Source organism: Pelecanus crispus, chromosome 20, assembly GCF_030463565.1.
Source record: "Pelecanus crispus isolate bPelCri1 chromosome 20, bPelCri1.pri, whole genome shotgun sequence".
Lineage (NCBI taxonomy): Eukaryota > Metazoa > Chordata > Aves > Pelecaniformes > Pelecanidae > Pelecanus > Pelecanus crispus.
The window spans coordinates 5556926-5582102 of NC_134662.1; the positions used below are offsets into that span (position 1 = coordinate 5556926).

Here is a 25177-nt window from a genome sequence, read left to right on the forward strand (position 1 = left end):
GTGCTCCGACCCTGCCCCGTGGCAGCGCGGGGAGGCGAGCCACGGCTAGGAAAAAAAAAAAAAAAAAACCAAAACAAAAAAAAACAAACAGGGAGGAGCAAGATAAAAGCAACAAACAGAGAGGAGGAAAAAGGTCTGAGCCTCGCTGCTGGCGTGGGTGGGTGCGCGCAGCCTGGCAGGGCTGGAAAGACGGGGCTGGGTCATGGGGGACCCAGCAAAAGCTACCCTGGAAACCCTCCCTGCTCCCTTCCCCTGACATTTTTGTGGCGACCGGGCCCATGGCAGCTCCAGCAGCCGTGGGGCCATGTCGCTGGCGCTGCGGCACGGCGCTGCCGGCCGCCCCGCGGTGAGTCATAACTTCTGTGCCTCGCTGGGGAGGCAGCACAGGAATAGTTACACACCAGCCGCCTGCGACGCGGAGGGAGTGGCTGCCGAAATATTTCAGGGCTGCGCTAAGCAACTAAAAATACACGTCAAACCCTCCTCCTTCTTTTTCCTTTTTAAATGTGTTTTTCTTTTCTTTCTATTTTTTTTTTTTTTTTTAAATTCTTGGTTTTGCTTGTTGGAGGCCCCTGGGGGCAGCACGGCCCCTCGGGGCTTCCTCGGGGACCGGCACAGGTTTGGGGGCAGGCGCTGGCAGCCGGCGACTTCTTGTTTTCCCGGCTCAGTTCCTCTCTCCCTCTCTGCGACGATGACTAAGAGGCGGCTTCCCCTGTGCGCCCGGTGCCCGCGGTGCAAATCCCGTGGCGGCAAACGTTTTCCTGCTCGTTCCCTTTTTGGGCGGCGGCTCGGCGTGCCAGGAGGGCAGGGGGATGCAGGTGCATCCACGGTAGCTCGTGGGCATCTCGGCATCTTGCTTTGGGTCCAGCCCGCGTCCTCGGTGGGAACTGTGGGTGTCGAGCGGTGGCACGGCACCTTGTCCCGGCTCCTGTCCGGAGTGGGATCAGGCAGCACCGGTGTAACGGAGCTGGTTGTGCGCAGGGAATGGCCCTGCCGGGGCCAGGGAAATGGGGAGAGCGGGAGCCGTGCGGGGACCCGCCGCGCTCGGAGGGGCGAGGGTGCTCCGGCAAACGCGGTCCCACTCGAGGCTCGTCACGCCTCGCCGAGGTCTGGCGGTGGCGTGGATTCATCAGAAATCCTCACCGCCTGCTCCAGGGTAAATATAGCCCGGCTGGCAGGTGGCAAGGCGCAGCGTGACTCAGTGGGCGCTTGCGGGGCCGAGCCGGGCTCCGACGCCTCCGGGAACGGCAGCTTCGGCCCCCAGCCGAGGTGATGGTGGCACTGCCACCGGCTCTGTGGACGGGGATAGCCCCGCTCGTGCTCCCCACGGGTCTGCCCTCCCGGGAGGCGGAAGGGGCCACTGAATCATGACCCTCATTAAATGCTCATTAGGAAAATGAAGCTGCCGGCTTGCCGCAGGCATCGGGCTGCCACGGGCAAGACAACCTGCGGTGTCTCCGGTTTGGGGACAAGGGACACGTGGGACCAGCACCAGTGGTGACAGGCTGGGAGCATGTGGCGGGGGGGGGGACAGGGACACAGCAGGACGAGACCTGGGGTGCTGCGACCCTCGGGGAGGGATGCCGGGGGGGGTGCCGGGGTTTTGCTGGCGGGTGCCGGTGGCCGGGCCCGGCTGGAGCACGGCTCGTGGCTCACATCCCTGGCCGCCGGCCAGCCGCTCTTCCAGGGAGGCCCCGGGGCCGGTTCGTTCCTCCCTGCAACTGATTAAAGCACCTACAGCCAAAGCTGGTTCTCATTTCGTCCCGCTGCAGCCCGCGTTGCGATGGGGGGGAGGGAGGCGGGGGTGCAGGCAGGGTGCAGGCAGAAGCACATATGTGGATGCCCGCGGAGCGCACGCCGATGCCCGTGGGGTGCAGGCAGCCGTGCCCATGGGCGCGTCCCCAGCCGGCGGGTCCCTGTGCGGTGCCGGGGCGGGGGGGAGCTGCCCTCCCCAGTCCCTGTGTCCCCCCCCCCACCCCGGTCCCTGTCCCTCGCCGGCCCGGTTTCGTCAGGACGGAAAGTCTGAACCTGCCGGTCCGGCCGCCGGCCGCACCCCTGATGACGGGTTTGCAGCGGAAACGCGGACGGCGGCTTCACCTGCGAGCTCCGTGCCGGCCCTGGGGACGCCGGCGCTGGCACCGCCGCTCCCACCGCCCTCCCTGGGCCAGGGATGGGAGGACCCCAGGCACGGGGCTCGGTCACGCTCTGGTTTATCTGAGGTTTAATCAACCGGGTTTATTTGGGATTTAATTAACTGCAGCTGTGGGGGGAGGGTGGGTCCCCATTGGTCCCAGCCCCCCTTGTGCCTTGGTTTCCCCAGTGCCGGCACTGCGTGTCCCGGCTGGTGGTCACCCAGCCCTGGTTGTCACCCGTGTCCCCCCTGCAGCCAGGGCCGTGCCGTGGCCTGTGCCGCGCTGTCCCCACGCCCCGCGCCATGCCACGCCACGCCAGTCGGCTGCGGTCGGGCAGGCAGGACGGGCGCGCCGTGACAGGGCCTCCTCGCCGCCCTCGGCCACGCCGGGAGGGCAGAGGGCACGGGGGCCGGCGTGGCACCGGCACAGCTGGCACCGCGTCCCACTGGGCCCCCCGCGCTCCCCGGGGCCGACGTCGCTGATTTATCGCCCTCGTTAGCGTAGGCCCGGGACCATCTGGCTGCAATTAGGGGCAGCTCAGCGTCACCGCCGCGTCCCCACGGCCCCGCCGTGCTCCGGGCGAGCGATGCCGGGATCCCTGGGCCCACGCCGCGGGGGCCGCATCCTGCGGGCACGGGGGGTTATCATCGGCCATCGGCGCTGCCTTCCCCCCCGCGTGGCGGCTCCACGCGGGGACGGGTGACGTCAACCGCTGACGCCGATCCACCCCCTCAGCCGCCCGCGGGCTTGGCCGGCCGTGACGTGCGCCACCGCCGCCGCCACCGCTTAACTCCTTCCCCGCTGCCGGTGGAGCGGGGGCAACGGGGCTGGGGGGGGGCCAGGGCCGGTTCACACCACGGCGCTGGGCCTGGCCGGCGCAGGCCGGAGCCGCCATGGCGCGACGCCACGGTGGTTGGCCGCCCCGCCATGCGCCGGCGCGCACCGGTGCTGGCCAAGCAAACCCCGCCGTCCCCGGTGCCAGCGGGGACGCACGGGCGGCAAGGAATCGGTGACGGGGGGCGTGACGACGGAGGCGCAGGGCGTGACGGCGGTGGCACCGGGCGTGACGACGGTGGCACCGGGCGTGACGACGGTTCCCGTCCCACCGGGGCAGGGGGCGGGCGGGCAGGTCCCGGTGTGCCCGGGCACCCTCCGGTGCGGCCCCCGGCCCGCTTCAGCCCGCGCGGGTCCCGGCCCGGCCGCCCCCGCCGCCTTTATTCGCTCACGGCGCCCTTCGGCAGCCGCTGCCCGGTACCGGTACCGGTGCCCGCCCCGCCCCGCCCCTCCCTTTGTGCCCATCAGCCCCGGCGGGGCGCGCGCGCGCGCGGCGCGGGGGCCACGTGACCGCCCCTCCCCCCCCCCCCCGCCCTGACGTCAGCCCAGGGGCCCTCGCGCTGTTGTCCCGTTTACCCCCCGGTCGCCCCGGCGACGGCGCGGGCCAGGAGTGGGCGTGGCGCCGCCTTCCTCCCCCCCCCTCCCCGCCACCGCCCCGCCCCGCCCCGCGGCGGAGGCCACGCCCCCCCATGCAAACGAAGGCGGGCGAGGACGTCATCTGCAGCCAATGGGGGCGCGGCGCGGTGAGGTCACCGCGGCGGCGCCGCCGATTTAAGGGGGCGCGGGGGCCGCGGCGGCGGCAGACGCGTGTGTGCGCGCGCGCGAGAGCGGGGCCCGCGGCCGGTGCCACCGGCGCCTCCCCCGCCCTCCCCTCCCCCGGCCCGAGCGCTTCGCCCCGCTCCCTTCTTCCCGCCTTCCCCCCCCGCCCCGGCCCCGTTCCCCCGCAGCCGGGCGGGGGAGGAGGATGGAAACACCCTTCTACCATGATGATGTGTTGAGCGGCCTCGGCAGCGGCTTCGCCCCGTCCTCCGGCAGCAGCGGGCTCCTCCTGCCCTTCCCCGGCGGCAGCATGATGAAGAAGGACGCGCTCGGGATGGCGTTACCGGAGCAGGTGGCGGCGGCCCTGAAAGCGCCGGGCGCGGCGAGCGGCGAAGCGGCGGGGCTGCTGGGCTCGGCCGAGCTGGGCATGCTGAAGCTGGCGTCCCCCGAGCTGGAGCGGCTCATCATCCAGTCCAACGGGCTGGTGACCACCACGCCGACCAGCGGGCAGTTCCTCTACTCCAAAGCGGCCGCCTCCGAGGAGCAGGAGTTCGCCGAGGGTTTCGTTAAAGCGCTGGAGGACTTGCACAAGCAGAACCAGCTGGGCGGCGGCGCGGCGGGCGGCGGCGGCGGCGCGGGAGGAGGCGGCGGCGGAGGAGGAGGAGGCGGCGGCGGAGGCGCGGGCGAGCTGCCCGCCGCCGGCCTGGCCCCGGAGCCGCCGGTGTACGCCAACCTCAGCAGCTACCCGGCCGTCAGCTACGCCGCCGACCCCGGCCCCTTCGCGGCGCCGCCGCCGCGGCTCCCCCCGCCGCCGCCGCCGCCGCCGCTAAAGGACGAACCTCAGATCGTCCCGGAGGTGCCGAGCTTCGGGGAGAGCCCGCCGCTCTCCCCCATCGACATGGACACGCAGGAGCGTATCAAGGCGGAACGAAAGCGGCTGAGGAACCGCATCGCCGCCTCCAAGTGCCGCAAGAGGAAGCTGGAGCGGATCTCCCGCCTGGAGGAGAAGGTGAAGAGCCTCAAGAGCCAGAACACGGAGCTGGCCTCCACCGCCAGCCTGCTCCGCGAGCAGGTCGCCCAGCTCAAGCAGAAAGTCCTCAGCCACGTCAACAGCGGCTGCCAGCTCCTGCCGCAGCACCAGCACCAGGTGCCGGCCTACTGAGCCCCGGGGACCAGCGGCCTGCCCCGGGCACGGACTTGACTTCGGGGGGACCCCCGCCGCCGGGCAGGGGGCCCCGCGGGGGTGGGGGAGGGAGCGCAGGGCCCGCCTCGGGGGGCCGGGGGGGCCGTGGGGCCGCCCTCCCGCCCCGCAAACGGACTGAGCTCGGCGGCGGGGGGCGGCGGAGGGGGGGGGGGGGGGGAAGCTCGGGGCGCTCCCGCCGGGACTGACAGACCCCCTCCCCAGCGCCCGAGACATTCCAGTCAGGCCCCAGTAAAACCCCGCCATCCCGAGACCCGCCTCCGGCTGTCTGCTGCGCCGGGGGAGCGCGGGGGGGACGGGGCCCGGCGCGGGCAGGAAGCGGCGCGGCCGGCTGCCATCTTGGGGCGGGGGGGGGGGGGGGAGCGGGGACGGGGGCTGAGGGGCGACGGGGGGTGCTGGGGGGGAGTTTGGGGGGTCCCCGGGGCTGGGGGGCACTCGCACGCACACGCTCTAGGGGTCCCTGGGGGGTGAGGAGGGTGCTGGGGGGCTCCGGGGGTGTCGCGGGGGGGTCTCGCCGGGTGATCGTGGAGGGGTTGGGTGTTGGGGAGGGGGGCTCCCTTAGGCTGGGGAGGGGGTGTTTTGGGGTCACTGGGGCTCCCTGGGGGGGGGGGTGGCCGGGGTCACTGGGGGTCCCTTGGGGTGTGGGGGGGGGTCCCTGTGTGTGTGTGGGGGGACCGGGCTGCTGGTCCCGGCTGTGGCTCTGTCCTGGCCCTTGTCCTGCCAGGCTGCTGGTGGGGAATGGGGGGGGGGGGTCACCAACACCCCCCCAAACACCGTGCTGGCCCCCGGGGTCACCCCACAGCACCTGGCTGGGCCCCACCGCGGTGGACGGCGAGGCTGGGCCTCCGTGGCTCCTCCCTGGGCTTCGGCAACTGGCCTTCGCTTCCCGGCAGCACCATCGCTGCTCCTCCTCCTCCTCGGTGTCCCCCACCTGCAAGGCCTGGTCCCGGCTCCATCCCATGGAGCAGCACCCAAGGGACCCACTTTCCCAAGAGCATTTGGGGACGGTGGCCCCGACGGCAGGAAGGTCAGCCCGGCTGCCATTGGGCTGCTCTGGCCTCTTCCAGCCGTGGCATGCCGAGCTGTGCCGTGCCAACGCCGAGAATGGCCTGGCACCCGAGGGCTGGCAGGGAGCCCGGCGCGCTGTGTCCCTGCCGTAGGCGGTGGCGGGGGGAGCGTGGCCTCCCCGGGGACCCAGCGCGGTGCCAGGCCAGCTGCGGTTTGCCGGGAGGAAGCGGCCCCGTCCTGGCGTGGCCATGCTGCACCCCGGATGTGCCGCCTCGGCACGGAGACGGATGGGGCGTCCCCCGGTCCCCGCGGCGGAGCCAGTGCAGCCCCACGGTTGCCGCCAGCAGTGGGTGCGGTGTCGCTGTGTCCCCACATCCGTGTGCTCGGATCCCTTTGTCCCTGCATCCACAAGTCCTTGTGTCTCCGTGTCCCCAGGTCCCTTTGTCCCCAGGTCCCCACATCCCTACGTGCCCAGCTCCCTGTATCCTAACATCTCTGTGTCCCCAAGTCCCCACATTGCCATGTCCCCAGACCCCTTTGTCCCCACATCCCTGTGTCCCCACCCAGACCCTTGCCCTCCCCGGGGTGATGCAAGCCAGGGCCGGCTCCCGGTGCCCGGGGTGGTCTCATGGTCCAGGGGGGCTCAGGGGAAACTGAGGCATGGGGTGGGTGGGGAGGATCCTCCCGGGGTCCTGGGGATGTGGCGTGGCCCCCGCATCCTCCGGGGCGGATAAAGGTGATGGCGTGGCCCAGGGTGTGCTTGCTGCAGGTGCTGGGGAGCCGGGATGGGGGGCATGTGCGGGGCAGGTGGGGTCCTGGGGGCACTTGGGGTCTGTGCACCCTGCAGCACTGGGGCAGGGGGGTGTCTGGGGCCTTCCCCTGCCCAGCCCTGCAGCACTGGGTGGGGGTCCCGGGGGTATGGGGTCCATGTGCTCTGGAGCAACTGGGCGCTGGGGGGGGGTGGTCCATGTGCCCCCCGCACTGGGGAGCACCGGGGGGGGCCCTGCCCACTGAGCCCAGCCCCGGGGATTGCAGCGGGGCTGGATCCAGCCCTGCCTGGGGGGACCTGTGGCACGGGGGTGGGCTGCACCCACTCCCCGAGGGTCCCAGGATGGTCTCGCCGGGCTGGAGGCGAGCACCCTGCCCCTCCTGTGGCTGGCAGCACCATGGGGCAGGATGTGGCCCCGGTGCTGCCAAACCGTCCGGGCCAGCTGGCGCTCGCAGTGGTGTGGGTGATCCGGCAGCGCCTCAGCACTCTGGGGGCAAAGGGCCCCAGCACCCGGTGCTGCCGTGGGCTGTGCCGCACCGTGGTCTGCCGCCCTGGTTCCAGCCTGGGCCCCCAGCAGCCCCCCTGCACCCTGGGGTGCCTCGGATCGCCCGTCTCGGCCCTGGGCTCAGCACCATCCCGACATGGGGTGGCAGCAGGGTGGGAATGGCCCATCCCGGTGGGCCCAGCGGCTGTGGGGACCCCCAGCACCCAGCCATGCCGCCCCCACGGATGCTGGCACTGGGTGCCGGCTCTGCCATGGGGCATTTTGCCCCGGTGTCCTCCGTGGGGCCGGGCTGGACCTGCTCCTCTTGTGTGAACAGGACTGTGGTGGATGAGGGCACTGCTGTTGCTGCCCGGCAAACGCTGCCGCATCCCACATGTCCATGGCGGAGCCCCCCATCATGGGCCGGCCTGGGGGTGTCCGGTGGGTGCCATGAAGGCCGGGCTGGCACGTGCCCCTGTGCCATGGCACATGCCCACGCTGCTCTGCTCATCCCCGTGGCACTGTGCCCATGCCACGACGGCTTGAGGCGCTCTTCCCGACCCTGGATTTCTGGGATCTGATATTGGCTAAACCCCAGTTCTCTGGTGCTCTGCGTATGGTGAAACCACCTGGAAAATGAGCACCGTGACACCGGGAGCCGGGACAGGCACCGCTGCCCTTCCCGGGGCCCTGCCTGCCCCTGCCAGGGCCCTGCCGTGTCCGTGCTGACCAGCGCTCTCCTCCACGCTTTAGCTACAGGCCACGGCATCGATGCCAGCACCACAGGGCCTCTAGGCAGCTCGGGGACAGCTGTGTCACCGGCTCCATCCAGCACAGCCGCCAGCTCGGGGACACCCAACGTGTCCCCATCCGGCTCCAACTCGGGGACAGCCAATGCACCTCCATCCAGCCCGGCCGCGGCGGCGTCTCTGTCCAGCAAAGTGAGCGCAACGGCAGCTATCCCACGTCCTCCTGACTCAGCCACAGCAGCACCTCCATCCAGGACGCCAGGCTCAGTGGTGCCTACGACAGCTTTACCTGACACAGGTGCGACATCGGCTCCAGCAGCACCTACACCTTCATCTGACCCAGCCACGGCATCATCTCCCTCCGGGATAAGAGGCTCAGCAGCACCTACACCACCTCCGACATCTCCATCCGACAGGACCGTGGCACCGGCTCCGTCCCACCCAGCCATGCCCAGCCACAGGGCACCCATCCAGCTCGACGGCAGCGCCAGCCCCGTCCTCGCCCGGGCCCCCCCATCCCACTCCTGCTCCCAGCTCCCGCTGTGAGCCCGGGGCCCAGCAGCACCTTGGCCACCAGCTCCAGAACGACACTGGCCGGCAGCACCGGCACCGCAGCCGGCAGCTCAGGTGAGAGCTGGGCTGGGGCGGGGGGAACCGTGCGGGCAAGGAGCCCCCCGGACCTGCCCGCAGCCATGGGCACGGCAGCAGCCCCCATTTCCCCCAGACGCCTCACCCGGGGGCTGTGCTCGCAGGATGGGGCAGGGGGGCTCAGGGGTGCAGGTCCCCAGGTGAGCCCAGAGCCCCCCCGGGGGTCCCCATCCTCCTTGGGGGGCTGTTGAGAGCTCCCCCCTCTCTCCCGCAGCCCTTGTGTTGTGGGACCCCTGCCAGGGGGGGTGGGAGGGCCCCGGGCTGATCCCGGGTGGGTGGAGGTGACGCAGGAGCCGGTGCCAGGTCTGCGAGGGGTGGGATGGCAGTGGGGGGGGGGCAGCTGGAGCCGGTCTTGAGCCCCCCCCTTGCCCCGAGAGCCACCGTGATGCTCGGAGGCTGGGCACGAGGCTGAGGCTCGGCGGTGCCGGGGGCCAGTAATGGGGAGCAGCCCCCCCCCGCCAAACCCAACCCCAGCCTGGTCATCGTCATCTGCCTCTGCGTGCCGGCGGGGGGGCAGCGGTGCTGCTGGTGCGGCTGTGCCGGCGCGGGACCCCCCGATTCCACCGCCTGGACGAGGTGCCCGTGGTGTGTGGGGGGCCGGGGGGGCAGCGGGGCTGGGCTGCAGGTGCCCACCCTGCGCTCTTCCCTACAGCAAGGTGACGGAGGGGTCCCCCGTCTCCCACTACCCACCCAGGCGACCCCCCCACGCTGCTGCCTTGGCTCTGGTTTCCCGTCTGCCGCGCACTCTGCACCCTGCCTGGGGAAAAACCCCGGTCCCGGGGGAGGCCCCGGTTGCATTTTGGGGTCCCCCGCACCGGGCTGGAGGCCCCCAGGCTGGGCAGGGTGGGTGCGATGGTTGCACAGGGTGCTGGGGGCCGCGCAGCCCCCCCGGCGGGGTGGGATGGGAGGGAGCGCGCGGCCAGGCACGCACGTCGCCTTCCTTCTGCTCCGCTGCACTTGGCCAGGGCCGCGGCACGCCGCGAGGACCGGGGCTCGCTGCGAAGACTGGGGTTCACCGCGAGGCCCGGGTGCCGGTAAGGGGCTGCGGGCGAAGGCGGGGGGCTGGCGGCAGCGTGGGCCCTGGTGCTGGGGCTCGGTGTCCCCCGGGCTCGGGCTGAGGCTGCTCCCGGTGCCGGCCGCGGCGTGGGGGGCTCAGCCCCGGGGGACAGGGGGGTTCCACGGGTGCAACCCGCTGAGCCGCCCCCGGTGCCCCCCGGTTCCCTGGGGACGGCGGGTGACGGGCGCTCGTGGTTGATCATTAACGTGGCGCCGGCGGGATCCCGGCTTGGCGGGTGCTGCAGGCGGGGGCCATCCCCGTGGCCTCGGGCCCACGTCCCCCGGGGTCCCCCGTCCTCACCCAGCCCTCGGGGGCACCGGAGCGGGAGGGGGGGGCTTGGCACCCGAGGCGGGGGCTGAGCCGGGGTAGCCGCCACGGCCGAGACCCGGCGCCGGTAAATCACGGGCGGGAGGAACCCGCGTGTCTGTCCCGCTGGGGGGGGTCCCGCCGCCGAGCCCCCACCGGCCGCGGCTCCCGGAGCTCCCCCCCGCCCCGCAGGGACGGCGATGCGACGGAGCCGAACGGCGCTGCCCTTCCTCGGCGCGGAGGTGAGACCGGTACCGGTACCGGGGGGCACCGGGGGGGGGGGGGCGAGGGGGTGACCCCGACGGGGGGGGGGGTGTCCCCGGTACAAGCGTCCCAGCGCCGGGCCCCCGGGCAGCAATAACCGGGATGGCGACGCTCAGCAGAGTTAATTATCCCCTTAATGGGCGGTTAATTATTATTCACCTCGCCGTAATTGCGCGCCGGCTCCGGGGGTTTTTCCGGGGGGGGGGGGCCCGGGGGGGGGTCCCTCCGGTGGCGGGGGGGGCCCAGCGGCTCCGTGCGCTGCGGGCCGAGCCGCTCCCGCTGTAACCGGCTGCGCCCTTCGTCCCGCCCCCCCCCCCCCCCCCCCGCCGCCGCCGCGCGCGCCTCCGGTGCCCCCGGGCTGCAGTGCGGCACCGTGCCCAGCAGGGGGCGCCCGCGCGCTACCGGCGCCCGGTGATGGCGGGGGGGGGGGGCTGCCCCGAGGGAGGGACCCCCGGGGGGGAGGGGGGACACAGACGGACACCGGGCAGCGCCCCGGGAGCAGCACCCTTGCAGAGCTCGCCGGTACCGGTACCCGCGCCCCTCACCGCCGCCCCGTTTCCCCTCAGCGCTACCGCGACGCTCCCGAAGCCGCCCCGTCGGGAGCGGGGGGGGCGGTGGGCGCCGTCCGCCGCCGTTCCTCCGGGACCCCGCTGCTGCTGCCGCCGCTGGGCTGCCGGTGGGCGGAGGCGGCCGGCGGCCCCGAGCCCGAGGGCGCCCGGGTGGTCTTCACCATCGAGGAGAGCGGCCCCGGCAGCGGCGACGAGGCCGAGCCCCCCCGGTAAGAGCGAAACCGGGGTAAGGAGGCGTGGTGGCGGTGGTGGGGGGGTGTTTGCCGGCCCCGGTGGCATCGGGATGGGGTTACCGGGCAGGGCGCTGCCGCCGGTGCCGCTCCCGGTTTCAGCACCGGCGGGCGGACAGCGGCCCCGGGGAGCGGCCCCGGGGCACCGGCACCGGCGGAGCGCCCGGTGCCAGCGGCCGCTGCAGCCCCGCTGGGCTGGGGACAAACCCCTCTGTCACCGGCCCCGGGATGTCCGTGCCGACCACCGTCTGTCCCCGTCACCCCCGTCCCTGTGCCCCCATCCCCACCACCCCGTCCCCATCCCTGTCCCCATCCCCACCCTCGTCACCCCCTCCTTGTCCCCATCCCCTGTCCCCACCTCCTCACCCCTTCCCTGTCCCCATCCCCTGTCCCCACCTCCTCACCCCCTCCTTGTCCCCATCCCCATCCCCACCCTCCTCACCCCCTCCTTGTCCCCATCCCCTGTCCCCCACCTCCTCACCCCCTCCCTGTCCCCAACCCCTGTCCCCGCCAGTGCCACCGCAGGCCCAGGCCTGGCCCTGCCCGGAGGTGACCCTGCTCCCGCCCGCCGTGGCCCGTTCCCGCTGCCCAGGGTTATTTTTGGGCCATTCCCCCGCCCGTGCCTGTCCCCAGCTCAGGGACAGCATGGGGCTGGCACGGCCGAGGGACCTGGCTCCGGTGTCACTCGCCGTCCACCCCCTGCACAGACACGTGTCCGGCGGGGACAGCCGCAGCCAGGAGGGGACGGGGACGGGGACCGGCTGTCCTGGGGACGGGGACCGGCTGTCCTGGGGATGGGGACCGGCTGTTCTGGGGACAGGGACCAGCTGTCCTGGGGACGGGCACCGGCTGTCCCATGGCCCGTCCAGCTCTGGTGTCCCAGGGGCTGCCGGCTGCCAGGCAGCCAGGGGGGGAGCTCTGCCCCCACCCCAGTGTCCCCCGATGTCCCCGATGTCCCTCTGTCCCAGCGTCCCTCTGCCCTGATGTCCCCATGCTTGTGCTTGCAGTCCCTTAGAAGTGAGGGGGGACCCCTCCACCCGGTCCCCACGCCAGTGGGTTTCGGGGTCCCTGCAGGCGCTGCCGGGTGGGTGCCATCTCCCATGGCCGGGCCAGCGGCTCCCACACGGGTGCCACCCGCCACCGGCTGGGCCTCATCCTGCTCCTCCCTGTCCCTGAGCACAGCCCCGCACCGGGGCTGGGGGCTGTGAGCCCTGGGGCGGCTCTGGCTCTCACAGGTCCCTGGGTGGCACCGTGGCACGGCCACACCGCGTGTCCGGGGTGCTCCAGGCTCAGACATGTCACTCGGTGGCACCGTGGCATGGCCACACCGCATGCCCAGGATGCTCCAGGCTTGGCTGTGTCCCTCAGTGGCACCGTGGCATGGCCACACCGTGTGCCCAGGATGCTCCAGGCTTGGCTGTGTCCCTCGGTGGCACCGTGGCACGGCCACACCATGGGCTCAGGATGCTCCAGGCTCAGACATGTCCCTCAGTGGCACCGTGGCACAGCCACACCGCATGCCCAGGATGCTCCAGGCTCAGCTGTGTCCCTTGGTGGCACTGTGGCATGGCCACGCCACATGCCCAGGATGCTCCAGGCTCAGACATGTCCCTCGGTGGCACCGTAGCACGGCCACACCGCATGTCCAGGATGCTCCAGGCTCGGCCGCATCCCTCGGTGGCACATCTGTGCTGTACGTGCAGGATGCTCCGTGTTTGGCTGTGTCCTTCAGTGGCACCGTGGCAACTCCGCACCGTGTCTCCGGGATGCTCCGGGCTCAGTCACGTCCCTCGGTGGCACCGCGGCTCCCATACGCCGCGGCCGCTCGGGGCTCAGCACGGCGCTTTGCCGTGCGTCCGGGCAGAAGCACCCCTGCCCTTGTGGGAGCAGCTGCTGCCTTGGGGACAGCAGCGTGGCCGGTGGCACGGGGCCAGCGAGGGGGCACATGGCCGGGCAGCCGGGCGCACACCGGGCCAACGCAGCCGGGGGGGGACCCGCTCCATGCGCCGGAGGCCGGAGCCAGGCAGTTGTTTAATTTCCCAGGCTCGGGCGGGAGGGGGATGGAAAGTTTCCCGGGGCCGCCGGGGCCAGGGCTGGGACAGCCGCACGCTTCCTGCTCCACACCGGCGGGCAGCGTGGCCTCGCCGTCACCGCCACCTCGGTGCCGGGGGTCCCTGAGCTGTGCCATGCTGCCCACCGCGCGCTGCTCGCCAGGGGCTTCGCCGGCAGCGTCCCCCTGCCATTCCCCCCGCAATTCCCCCGTCCTCTTCAGGAAGCTCCTGATGAACCAAAGCATCCGCCTGCAGCGGCGCTTCACCGTGGCGCATCCCCTCTGGTAAGGGGGGGACGCTGGCGGCTCCCGGCGAGGGGCCGTGCTCGGGCCTGGGGGGCGGGAGGAGGCACCGGGCTGCGCTGCTGGGACGGGGTCAGCGTGGACCCCCCCAGTGCTGCGGCACATCCCCAGGGCTGTGGGCCCACGGGGACATGGGGGACGAGCGGGGGACGGGGGGGGTCACCACACAGCCGGGGGGCTGAGGCAGATGGCCGGGGAGCTGCCGGCCGAGCGTGGCTGAGCACGGGCGCACTCATTGCAGCCACGGCTGGGCAGGGACCCGGTGGGTGCGACGGGGGCCTGCCCCACGGCGGGGGGCCGTGGTGGGGAGAGGAGGGGGGCTTTTCCCAGCACCAAAGCACCCACTGTGGCACAGCCGGGCACTCACCACCCCCCGCATTGGAGCTACATAGGGTTTGTTTTGGGGTCCCCCCTGCCCACGCCTTGGGGTGCCGGTGGGTGCCGGCCCCACCTGCGCGGGAGCCGTGGGGATCGGCAGATCCCTCCTCAGCAGCAACAGCATCTATTTATAGCGGCCCCCGGCCCCCCCGCCAGCCGGCACGGCTCGGCGGTTATTAATGCCGACAGCCCGTCACCGAAACGAGGGGCTTTAACTGGGCACCAGCCCCACGGCGGGGGCTCGTGTCCCCCCTGCCCGCCCCGGGGGCTCGGGGCTGTCCCCTGGGGTGGCAGCGGGGTCAGAGGTGGCGGCACGGGGCTGGGAATAGACGCGGGCATCACCGGCGGGGCTGGCGGAGCCACAATGCGGCTTTGTGTCCCCGGTACCATTGGGGACACGAAGCAGAGGCAGGAAAACAAGGGGCTGCGGGACGGCATGACGCGGTGCCTGGCCGGCACTGCCGCTGCCGGGGACAGCCACGCCGCGGGGACCGGGGCTGCCGGCGGCGTTGCCGAAGCGGGGAGATGCTGCCAGGCAGCCGGTGCCCATCCCGGAGGCACTCCTGCATCGGGTAGGTGCCGAGCTCCCAGCGCCGCGGAGGGGACGGGGTGGCCCCAGTGGCACCCGCACTTTCCCAGTTCACCCAGTGCTCCGGGGTGGCTCGTCCCCGTCCCCGCAGCGGTGGCGGTTGCGGGAGGGGGACAGGCTCCAGGTCGCCCTCGCCGCGGCCCCACGCGCAGCCTTTCCCATGACCCCGGGGCCGGCGGAGCAGGAGGGGGGGTGAGGTGGCCGCGGCCACTGCGGGGACACCGCAGGGTCACCGTCCCTGTTGCCATGCCCCTGTCGTCGTCCCCCCCATGGACCTGCATGGCTGCCGGGTGGCTCTGGTTGGGGTGTCCCCAGGCCACCACCAGCGTGTCCCCAAGGGCCAGGACTTGACTTCCCCGGCAGTTTCTGTCCTTCAGCGTCCCCTGGCTCCGTGCCGTGGCCGGGACGCTGTCCCCCCCATGGGACACGGCACCCCGAGCCGGCGCTGATGGATGCTTTGGGGCTTTCGAGGACTTGGGGCAGTCGGGGACCATAGCACTGGGGACAGGGACAGGGCGGGCAGGGGCCGGCGCTTCCTGGGGTCTCTGGAGCTGGGGGCTTCAGGGCAGGGGGGGTCTTGTCCCACCTGGGTGACACAGGACAACCCGCCTTCGCTAGCCGGCGTCCCCAGCCCCAGCCCCAGCCGCGCTGGCAGGGTGCTGAGCGGCTCCAGGTGCACCAAGTTGTGCCCATTCTTGGCATCGGGGTTTAGGAGCCGGTGGGGCCAGGCTGGGCGGGGGCCGGTGTCACCACGGGGGCCGCCGAGCCGGGGCGTGCTGGGCTGAGCAGGACGGTGGCACGGAGAGCCCAGCAAACCTGGCGGCATCGCCCGGGCTGTGCCCCCGCAGCCATGGGCCGAGGTCCCTCTGGCCACCCCCCCCCCGTGCCACCCTTGTCCCCTCTCTGCTTGCAGCTTCGACCTGGAGAATGGCCCCCCGGGCCGGGGCGCGCTGGACCCCCAGGCCAGCCCGGGCGCGGGGCTGGTCCTGCAAGGCACCTTCCCCCACGGCCAGCGCCGCGAGTCCTTCCTCTACCGCTCCGACAGCGACTACGACCTGTCCCCAAAAGCCATGTCCCGCAACTCCTCCATCGCCAGCGACCTGTGAGTGTGTCCCCCCCCGAGCCCCCTGCGACCCCCGGTCCCCTCCCCAAGGCTGACGCTCCCTTTGCTCCTACAGGCATGGAGAAGACATGATCGTCACGCCGTTCGCCCAGGTAGGTGCCGTCCCCGAGCCCCGGCGAGGAGGGGACGGGGCCCTGCACCCAGCGCCGGGGTGGGTGTCCTGGGGGGGTCTGCCTGGCCCCAGCCCGCTCTCGCCCCCCAGGTCCTGGCCAGCCTCCGCACCGTCCGGAGCAACCTGACCCACCTCCAGGACCGCGCCGGCATGAAGTGAGTTGGCCGTGGGATGGAGAGGGCGAGGGTCTCGCCTGGGTGGGGGACTCCGACCCATGGCAAGGCGGGGGGGCACCGCCCTGGGGGTCCCGGCCGCTCAGCCCCCCCGTGTTTTGCAGGCGAGCGTCGAGCAGCAGCCTACCCTCCGGGAGCAAGGCCAGCCTCGCCGGTGAGTGCCGGGGGGGACGAGGAGGGGGGGATGCTTTTGGAGCCCAGCTGGCTGCCGCTGTATCCCCAGGGATAGGTCCCCCTGGGCCCTGGGGGGTGCAGCAAGGCCCCCCCCGCCGGGACAGAGCCGCAGCTTTGCCCTTTGGGATCCATGTCTGGTTTTCAGCAGCTCCTCCCGCCTGGCTGCCCTTCGTGCGCGGCGGCGGCAGTGGAAAGGCTCCCATTGACGTCAAACCTTCCATTAATAAAACCCCGGCAGCGAGTGGGGCCCCGCGGGAGCCTGGCTGCCCCAGGGCTGGCTGTCACCCCACGGGGACAGCGTGGCACGCTGCGTGCCGGGGCTGCCGTGCGACGGGGATGGTGTCACGGGGCTGAGCCCCGCTGCCCAGGGATGCTCGACCCCGGTCCCCGGCCGGTTCCCCGCATCCCCCTGTGCCCCCGGCCGCCCCGCTCAGGGGGTGATGTGAGCGGCCAAGCCGGCGAGCCCCGGGGCTTGGTGCGGCACAGCCACCGGCCAGGGCTCAGGGGGCCGCAGCCGGGACCCTGTGTGTGCCCCCGTGCCGGGTGGCCGTGCCGTCGGCAGGCCCCTTGCCGAGCCAGTGGGTGCCCCCAGCAGAAGATGCCCACCAAAAACTCTCCCGGGAGACCCTGGAGGAGCTGGACTGGTGCCTGGACCAGCTGGAGACACTGCAGACCAGGCACTCGGTCAGCGAGATGGCCTCCAACAAGGTAAGGGGCCCTGGCACGGAGCACCCCCCCATCACCCCAGGGGGCACGGAGACCCCTGCACCGCAGAGTCCCCCGGGACGGGCAGCCAGGGCTCCTGCCTGCGCCCTGCACCGCTGAGCCCTGCCCGCTGCCCGCAGTTCAAACGGATGCTGAACCGGGAGCTGACGCACCTCTCAGAGACCAGCCGCTCGGGGAACCAGGTCTCCGAGTACATCTCCAGCACCTTCCTGGGTGAGGAACCCCCCGGGGACACCGCCTGCGGTCACCTCTGTGCCGGTGGCAGGGCGGGCTTGGCGCCCGCGGGGACCCGGGCCCAAATCCTGCGGCACCTCGTGGCACCGGCTGCCCACAGGGACGGGGACGGTGGCTGGTCCTGCTTGCTTCTTGCAAAGAAATTAAATACGGGGAGCAGGGCGGGGGGGCTTTCCCAGGTGTCCCCATGGGATTTGCTGCCTTGGGGGTGTCACAGCCTTCGTCCTGACCGGGAGCACTGGTGTATACTGGTGCATGCTCGTGCATGCCAGTGCGCTGGGGCCGTCCCTGTGGCCCCGGGGGTGCCCAGGGCAGGGTCTGGGTCCCACGGCAGGCGGGTGGCCCCGTGCGGGGGGTGAGGGAAAGCGCTGGGCATCCCCCATGCAGCCCCCCCGTTGCCATGGCATCGAGGCGTTATCCGCGCCTGCTGATGTCATCGGCGTGACCGGGAAGGATGCTGGGGGAGGGGGATGGGGCTCCCCCACTGCTCACGGCCCCCCCGTGCCGGCCCAGACAAGCAGCATGAGGTGGAGATCCCCTCGGCGCTGGCCAAGGACAAGGAGAAGGAGCGGAGGAAGCGCCCCATGTCCCAGATCAGCGGTGTCAGGAAGCTCACGCACGGCTCCAGCCTCGCCACTGCCGGCATCCCCCGCTTCGGGGTGCGGACGGACCAGGAGGAGCTGCTGGCCAAGGTGGGGCCCAGCGTGGGTGGCCCGGCCGGCCGTGGGGTCCCCGGTGCTGGCCCCTCATGGCCTTCTGTCCCTCTGGTCCCCAGGAGCTGGAGGACACCAATAAGTGGGGTCTCAACGTGTTTAAAGTCGCTGAGTACTCAGGCAACCGCCCGCTGACGGTCATCATGTACAGCATCTTCCAGGTGAGCATCCCAACGGGATGTCCCCGTCCCCATGCCCGGATGGGGACAAGCCACCTCCCGCTTCTCCGCAGGAGCGCGACCTGATGAAGACCTTCCGCATCCCCGTCAACACCTTCATCACCTACATGCTGACGCTGGAGGACCACTACCATGCTGACGTGGCCTACCACAACAACATCCACGCTGCCGACGTGGCTCAGTCCACCCATGTCCTCCTCTCCACGCCCGCGTTGGAGGTGAGCCCAGGTCATCCAAGGCCACCAAGTGTGTCTGGTGGGGCCATAACACATCTGCGATGCCTTTTGCCACCATTCCTAGGCTGTCTTCACAGACCTGGAGATCATGGCTGCCATCTTTGCCAGCGCCATCCACGATGTTGACCACCCCGGTGTCTCCAATCAGTTCCTCATCAACACCAGTGAGCCGGGGTGCAAGGATGGAGCTGGGGGGGCATGAGGACCCCGGTGTCCAGGAGCCACCCCGGGGTGACCGGTGCCATCTCGCAGACTCGGAGCTGGCGCTGATGTACAATGATGCCTCGGTGCTGGAGAACCACCACCTGGCCGTGGGCTTCAAGCTGCTCCAGGAGGAGAACTGCGACATCTTCCAAAATCTGAGCAAGAAGCAGAGGCAGTCACTCCGCAAAATGGCCATCGACATGGTACGGGGCGGGCCTGGACCAGCTCAGGGTGGGGGGTCGGGGCTGGGGGGCTTTGTGGTGGGGTCAGGCTGAGCCCCGTTCCCGGCTTGCCCTGCCCAGGTGCTGGCCACAGACATGTCCAAGCACATGAATCTGCTGGCGGATTTGAAAACCATGGTGGAGACCAAGAAGGTGACCAGCCTGGGGGTGCTGCTGCTGGACAACTACTCCGACCGTATCCAGGTGGGTGGGGAAACCTTCCTGGCCTTGCAGGCGTTGGTCCTGGCTTGGGCCAGGGCTGCCGGCACGTCCTGTCTGGTGCCACCACCCCTCCCAACCCCAGTTGGCCATGGCCAAGGGGGTTTGGGGCACAGGGGTGGTGGCCCTGGGGGACAAAGGACTTTGGGTAAGCGACACCATGGCTGCGTCTGCAGGTCCTGCAGAACATGGTGCACTGCGCCGACCTCAGCAACCCCACGAAGCCCCTGGAGCTGTACCGGCAATGGACCGACCGCATCATGGTGGAGTTCTTCCGCCAAGGCGACCGGGAGCGGGAGAAGGGGATGGAGATCAGCCCCATGTGCGACAAGCACACCGCCTCCATTGAGAAGTCCCAGGTGGGGCAACGGCGCAGGGCCAGGGCGGGGGTCACAGGGCCGGGCTCGGGGCTCAGCTCTGCCTTTCCCCAGGTGGGCTTCATAGACTTCATCGCCCACCCGCTGTGGGAGACGTGGGCCGACCTGGTGCACCCCGATGCCCAGGAGATCCTGGACACGCTGGAGGACAACCGGGAATGGTACCAGAGCATGATCCCGCGCAGCCCATCCCCACCGCCCGAGGGGCCCAGAGCGTCCCCTGCCACCACCGACAAGTTCCAGTTCGAGCTGACGCTGGAGGAGGAGGAGGAAGGTGAGTTGGACACGGAGCCGGAGGGGGCCGAGAGCCCCTTGGACGAGGACAACAGCGGCTCCAAGACGCCAGCCACAGATGACTCGGAGCTGGCTGACACCGAGCACCTGTCACCGGGCCCTGGGGACCGGGACTTGCCTGTCACCCACCCCAGGGACGTGGACAACCAGCGGGCGCTGGAGGGGACGCTGCCGAAGAACCGCAGTGGCGGCGGGCACTCGGTGCTGGGGCCCGAGGGCAGCCAGGGGCTGTGCCTGGACACGGAGGGCAACGTCACATTCCTGCCCCTGGGCACGTAGTGACGCCGGCCGGTGGGTCCCCTCGCTGCCACGGGGATGTGGGACCAGGCGCTGCCCCAGCAAAGTGCTCCCTGCCCGTGGGATCCGTGGCTGCCGGGATGCGGAGGGACCCAAAGCATGTCCCCGTGCGGGAGCTGGGCAGGTCCTGATGGGTGCGAGGACGCTGCTCGCCCTCTCCCAGCGACTGTCCCCTGCTCCCACCCAGCGTCCCTGTGTACAGCTGCCGGGAACAGTCCCTGTCCCCTTCAGACAGGGCCTGGGGATGCTGTGCTCCTGCCCCATCCCAGCCCTGGGGACATCACGCCCCGCAGGGCTCCGGGGAGAGGTCCCCCACGGGGCCAGGCACAGCCGAAAGCATTTCAGCGTCTCTGCGGGCAGCCCCTTGCAGAACAGCAGCCCCACGGCGGGACGGCGAGGTGGGCGAAGGCTGCTGGTGACAGCCCCCGGCACGAGGGACCTCAGGGTGGCCAGGCACCGGGGCACGGCACGGGCACAAGTCAGTGATTTATTTATTTGGAGACAGGTTCACTTTTTAAAGCCTTTTCTAGCTCACTTTTTAATATGAGCCTCACCTAGGTGCACTCACACGCGTTCCTGTGGCAGAAAGACAAGTTTCTGCTCTGCGATCCGCACTCAAAATGCTGCGTTTGTACTTTGCACTTTGGGCCCCGGTGGGTGCCATGACCCCCCCCCAACATCTCCGCAGGGGCCGGGGCAGCCCCCAGGGTCCTTTTGGTTTCTTCTTTCACCTTCCAGAGATTAAACCTGGTTTGTTCCCTCCCAAATGCGAGCCTTGCAAGTACCTTTTTACCGTGCCGCTGCCGCGGGAGCCATGGTCACGCCGGTCGGGACAATGTCCCCAGGGACTGGCATGGTTGGTGGCTCCATCTCCTGCTGGGTACCGGGGAGGGCCCTGCTCTGTGTTTGAACAAAAGCGAGCTCCTCCCTGGAAACGCCGATCCATCACTGGCAAACACAACCGGCTAAGGTAAATATTTAATCGCCGGCTTGACGCGGCACAGAGCCCATTCCCCCGCTCTTCCGCATTGCTCCCAACGGTGATTTATATCTGCAAACACGTCCCCACCCGTGGCACTGCTCTGGCACGCAGGGCCCCGCCGGCTCTCACCCGCTGCCGGCCCCGTGCTCCCCCCTCGGCGGTGGGGCTGCAGGAGCCGGATGCTCCTTTCCCAGCCCAGCTGGTTTCCAGGGCTTGGCCGGGAGTGCCGGGTGCCGCACGGGCTGGCGGGCGGCTCTGTGCCACCCCTGCCTCACAGGCGGGTGCTCGGCATCACCCCGAATCTCCCAATGGAGAAACAGGGACCAGACAAGGCTCCGTGCTCCCAGAGCTCCCCGAATGGCCTCATGCTGCCCTCAGATCTGGGGCTGGGAGCAGGCCACGAGCTGGTTGAAAAAACCCTTTTCACCCCTTGCTTGGCTGAGGGGCTGCGGCACCCATGCACCAAGGAGGGTGGTGGAGCCCGGAGGAGGTGGGGAGCAGCACCCAATGGTGGCCGCATCCATTGCTGCATGCCTTGACGGACTGCCTGTGCCGCCCCGCTGCTGTGGGTGCTGCTCCGGGCCATGCCCCTGCTGTGGGTGCTGCTCTGGGCCATACCCCTGCCATGCCCCTGCGGTGGGTGCTGCTCCAGGCCATGCTCCTGCTGTGGGTGCTGCTCTGGGCCATACCCCTGCCATGCCCCTGCAGTGGGTGCTGCTCCAGGCCATGTCCCTGCTGTGGGTGCTGCTCCGGGCCATGCCCCTGCTGTGGGTACTGCTCTGGGCATTGCCCCTGCGGTGGGTGCTGCTCCGGGTGGCTCCAGCGCCCACCCGGAGGGTGCCCGCCCGTGGCCAGTGGGCTCCAGGCAGAGCCCCAGCAAGCCAGGGGTGCCCGGCTCCGTCCTCCCATGGGCCACGGCGTCCTCGGTGAGGCCCCGCGGCAGCGAGGAGCTGCACAACGACAGAGGCCCTGAGTGCCTCAGGCCCCAGGCGCTGCCGCGGGCAGGGCCGGCCTCGGAGGCCCCCGGGGCCTGCGGGGCTCCGGGCAGGGCCCGGGCAGGCCCGGGCGAGGGCAAGGCCGGCGGGCAGGGCAGCGCCGCTGCCCCGGGGCCTGCGGAGCCCCCGGCCGGGCCCCCGCCACCCTCCCGCGGGGCCGCCATATGCTGCCTGCCCCTAATCCCCGCGATCGCCTCAGGGCGAGGGAGGACGCGGGGGCCCGGGCAGGACATGGCCGCCTACCTTCGCCCCCCGCCCCAGCTGGGCCGGGCGCTGCGGGCAGCGGGAGCACCGGGCCTCCGCTCATGCCCCTGTCAGGGGATGGGGGCAGGCTGCCCGCGACTGCAGGCCTGAGGAGGGCCGCGCTGGCCGTCGCGATAGGGGGTCATATCGTGACAGGGGAAGCTGTCCCTTGAGCGGAGATGGCTTCCCCCCCCCCCCCCCCCCGAGTGGGAATGGTTCGTCCCGCGCCCCCCGCCCGGGGAGGCGGTGGTTCAGCCCCCGGCCCTCGGGGCGCCGCCGGCCCGCACCACTGCGCGCTGCGGGGGGGGGGGGGGACGGCGCCCACCACCGCGCCGGGAGGGGGGGGTCTGCTCCCCCCTCCCCGCCCCACCGGCGCGGCACCCGCCGGCCGCCCGTCACAGCGCGCTGCCGCCCAATCAGCGCTTCCCCCTGGGGCCCGTCCGCTGACGTCACGCTACATTTACATACCGCGCCCCGCCTTCCCACCCCCTCCCTCCACCCCCCCCCGCCACCCCCCCCCCGCGGCGACGTCATCCGGGCTCTGCAACCGGCGGGGCGGCGCGCGCCGCTGCTGCAGTTGCTGCAGGAGGAGGCGGCGGCGCGAGCGCGGGCTGGAGGTGAGCGCGCGCCCCCGCGCCCCCCCCCCCCCCCGCCCCCCTCCGCACCGGGCACCCCCCGGGGCACCCCCCCGGTACCGGCTGCAGCGCGGCGGGCGGGGTTGCAGGCTGCAGCGGGGGGGGGGGGGGCGGCTGCAGCGGGGGGAGATGCAGCGGGGGAGCTGCAGGGTGGGCGGGGGGGGCTTCTCTCGGTGCACCGGGGTGCGATGGGGACCGGCCGGGGGCACCGGGCTGGGGCCTGCGGGGAGGGGTGGGGGCTGAGCCCCCTCCCTGCAGCACCCTGCACCCCCTCCCTGCAGCACCCTGCGCACCCCCGCCCCCGCAGCACCCTGCAGCACCCTGTGCAGCCCCCCCAGCAGCAGCACCCTGCGCTCCGCAGCGCCTGCAGCACCGGGCGAGCACCCTCTGTGCAGCCCCTGCCCGGCATCACCCCCCCCGCCCCGAACGCTGAGCACCCACCCCGCAGCACCCCGCAGCACCCCCGAAGCGGTGGCCGGGCTGGGCACGGCATGCGGGGGCACCGCTGCAGGTGCCATTTTGCAGGGGAGATGCAGGAGAGGCTGCATCGCCCCAGCTGCACCCCTGCCAGGCTGGCAGCCCCCGCCCCGTGACGGCAACCGCAGGGTCCGTGCACCCCGCGTTGGCTGCGGGCGCCTTCCCGGGGTCCCTGCGCCGGGGGGTGACAGGAGCCGGCCCGGCAAAGCCCTTCGGGGACAATCCCGGGGCCGAGCGGCCCCGCTGACGGCAGCGTGCCTCGCCCTCGGCGTTGTTCACCCGCCCCAAATCAAAATGTGATTCAACCGTGCCTGCGCCGGTGGGAAACAGCTCCGGACCACGGCACCGGTGCCAGCCGGAGCCCGGCGTCGCGCGAGTTTGCAGCCGCCACCCCGGCTGTTGCCGCGCCGTCCCCGTCACGGCCTCTCCTCCGCCTTGCAGATGGCGTCCGCTACCGATTCCCGCTATGGGCAGAAGGAATCCTCGGACCAGAACTTCGACTACATGTTCAAGATCCTGATCATCGGCAACAGCAGCGTGGGGAAAACCTCCTTCCTCTTCCGGTACGCCGACGATTCCTTCACGCCCGCCTTTGTCAGCACCGTTGGCATCGACTTCAAGGTCAAGACCATCTACAGGAACGACAAGCGCATCAAGCTGCAGATCTGGGTGAGACCCCCTGGGGGTCCCTGCCGGTCCCCGCGCCAGCACGGGGGTGCGCGGCACGGGGAGGATGGCTGGCGTGGGGCTGCTCCGCCGTTTGCCGGGGCTGGAAGCGCCGGGGGTGATGCCGGGGGTGCCCCCAGCCTCGGCTGGGCTGTGGTGCTGGGGGGTGGGGACGACGACGTGTCCCTGGGGACCCCGCTGTGGCCTGGAGCGCCCCGAGGGGTGGCTGGACCCTGCAAGCCGCCGGTGTCCCCGCGTCCCCGGGGGTGACGTGCTGCTCTCCCCCCGCCCCAGGACACGGCCGGCCAGGAGCGGTACCGCACCATCACCACCGCCTACTACCGTGGCGCCATGGGCTTCATCCTGATGTACGACATCACCAACGAGGAGTCCTTCAACGCCGTGCAGGACTGGTGAGCGCCTGGGCAGGGGTCCGGGGACACCCCCCCCACCCAAAACCATCCCCCACCCCACCCGGCATCCCCCCGGCGCCGTGCTCTGCCCCCCGGCGTGATTTCCCTCTTTGCCTTCCCCGAAGGTCCACCCAGATCAAGACCTACTCCTGGGACAACGCCCAGGTCCTGCTGGTGGGGAACAAGTGTGACATGGAGGACGAGCGCGTCGTCTCCTCGGAGAAGGGCCGCCAGCTCGCCGAGCACCTGGGTGAGTCGTGGGGGCCAGCCCGGCGCAGCCATCTTCCCCCAAATAATTTAATTAGGGGCTGAAGTCCCTCGCTCTAATTCTTCTGCTTCAATAGCAGCGGTGACTTGTCACCTAAGGAGAAAATAAAAAAAAAAAAGGTGTAATTAAGCCGTGAGCTCCAGGGTGTGATGCTGGTTTTTATTACAGCCCCGCTGCCCAGAGGGGCCGGGCGAGGAAAATTGGGCGTCCCCGGGTGGGTGCAGGGCAGGTTGGAGCCGGGTGGTCCGGGCGTGCGGCGCACACAGCCCTTCAATATTTAACGAGGGGAGGAGGAGCTGGGAGAGGTTTCTGACGGTGGCTGGGTGCAGGGCTGCAGCGGGGCGGGGGTTTGCAGCCCTGATGTGTGTCCCCCCCCACCCCTTCCCCTTGCCAGGTTTTGAGTTTTTCGAGGCCAGCGCCAAGGACAACATCAACGTCAAGCAGACCTTCGAGCGGCTGGTGGACATCATCTGCGAGAAGATGTCGGAGTCGCTGGACACGGCCGACCCGGCGGTCACCGGCGCCAAGCAGGGTCCCCAGCTCACGGACCAGCAGGCCCCCCCGCACCAGGACTGCGCCTGCTAGGGCCAGCCCCCCCCATACCCCCAAAAATCGGTCAGTGCACCCCCTACCCCCCCCCCCGAGCCCCTCTTCTTGGGGGTCCCGCGGGGGCTTTTGCTGCTGATACTCCGAAAGGGCTGCGGCCCCTCTAGGAGCCTCCCCCCCGTTCAGTTAGGCTGTGCCCCCCCCCCTTAATTTATTTTTAAGCCTGGGCTGGTAGAAAACTCCCCCCGTTCTGCTTTTAATCGCTCCACGAGCCCCACTCTCCAAGAAATATTATTTTCTCTCTCTGCTCGCTGCTGCCAGCTCCCGTTGCCCCCGGTGC

The 25177-nt window shown here is 71.0% G+C and overlaps 3 protein-coding genes across 3 annotated transcripts; all 3 read left to right on the forward strand.

Annotated features, from left to right (window-relative positions):
* Positions 1-3898: 3898 nt before the first annotated feature.
* On the forward strand, positions 3899-4926 carry JUND (JunD proto-oncogene, AP-1 transcription factor subunit). Its single transcript, XM_075723773.1, has one exon. The coding sequence runs from the start codon at positions 3931-3933 to the stop codon at positions 4885-4887; it is 957 nt and encodes a 318-aa protein (XP_075579888.1). The 5' UTR covers positions 3899-3930; the 3' UTR covers positions 4888-4926.
* An 8270-nt stretch (positions 4927-13196) lies between these two features.
* Positions 13197-19594, forward strand: PDE4C (phosphodiesterase 4C). The gene is made up of 15 exons (XM_075723901.1): positions 13197-13345; positions 15244-15432; positions 15509-15545; positions 15656-15720; positions 15843-15892; positions 16505-16620; positions 16758-16851; positions 17386-17564; positions 17648-17746; positions 17818-17982; positions 18065-18164; positions 18253-18407; positions 18507-18629; positions 18821-19003; positions 19076-19594. The coding sequence occupies exons 1-15, from the start codon at positions 13197-13199 to the stop codon at positions 19592-19594; spliced, it is 2223 nt and encodes a 740-aa protein (XP_075580016.1).
* Positions 19595-23379: 3785 nt separating this feature from the next.
* On the forward strand, positions 23380-24876 carry RAB3A (RAB3A, member RAS oncogene family). The gene is made up of 4 exons (XM_075723517.1): positions 23380-23613; positions 23905-24023; positions 24149-24273; positions 24686-24876. Exons 1-4 carry the CDS (start codon positions 23386-23388, stop codon positions 24874-24876), a joined length of 663 nt encoding a protein of 220 aa, XP_075579632.1. The 5' UTR covers positions 23380-23385.
* Positions 24877-25177: the final 301 nt, after the last annotated feature.

Excerpts from the sequence above, each read along its gene's own strand:
- JUND (XM_075723773.1), top strand. The coding sequence starts at position 3,931 with ATGGAAACACCCTTCTACCATGATGATGTGTTGAGCGGCCTCGGCAGC.
- RAB3A (XM_075723517.1), top strand. The coding sequence starts at position 23,386 with ATGGCGTCCGCTACCGATTCCCGCTATGGGCAGAAGGAATCCTCGGAC. Across the intron at positions 24,024-24,148 it reads TTCAACGCCGTGCAGGACTG|GTCCACCCAGATCAAGACCT; the intron begins GTGAGCGCCTGG and ends CCTTCCCCGAAG. Across the intron at positions 24,274-24,685 it reads CCAGCTCGCCGAGCACCTGG|GTTTTGAGTTTTTCGAGGCC; the intron begins GTGAGTCGTGGG and ends TCCCCTTGCCAG.
- PDE4C (XM_075723901.1), top strand. The coding sequence starts at position 13,197 with ATGCTGCCCACCGCGCGCTGCTCGCCAGGGGCTTCGCCGGCAGCGTCC. Across the intron at positions 13,346-15,243 it reads ACCGTGGCGCATCCCCTCTG|CTTCGACCTGGAGAATGGCC; the intron begins GTAAGGGGGGGA and ends CTCTGCTTGCAG. Across the intron at positions 16,852-17,385 it reads CATCTCCAGCACCTTCCTGG|ACAAGCAGCATGAGGTGGAG; the intron begins GTGAGGAACCCC and ends GTGCCGGCCCAG.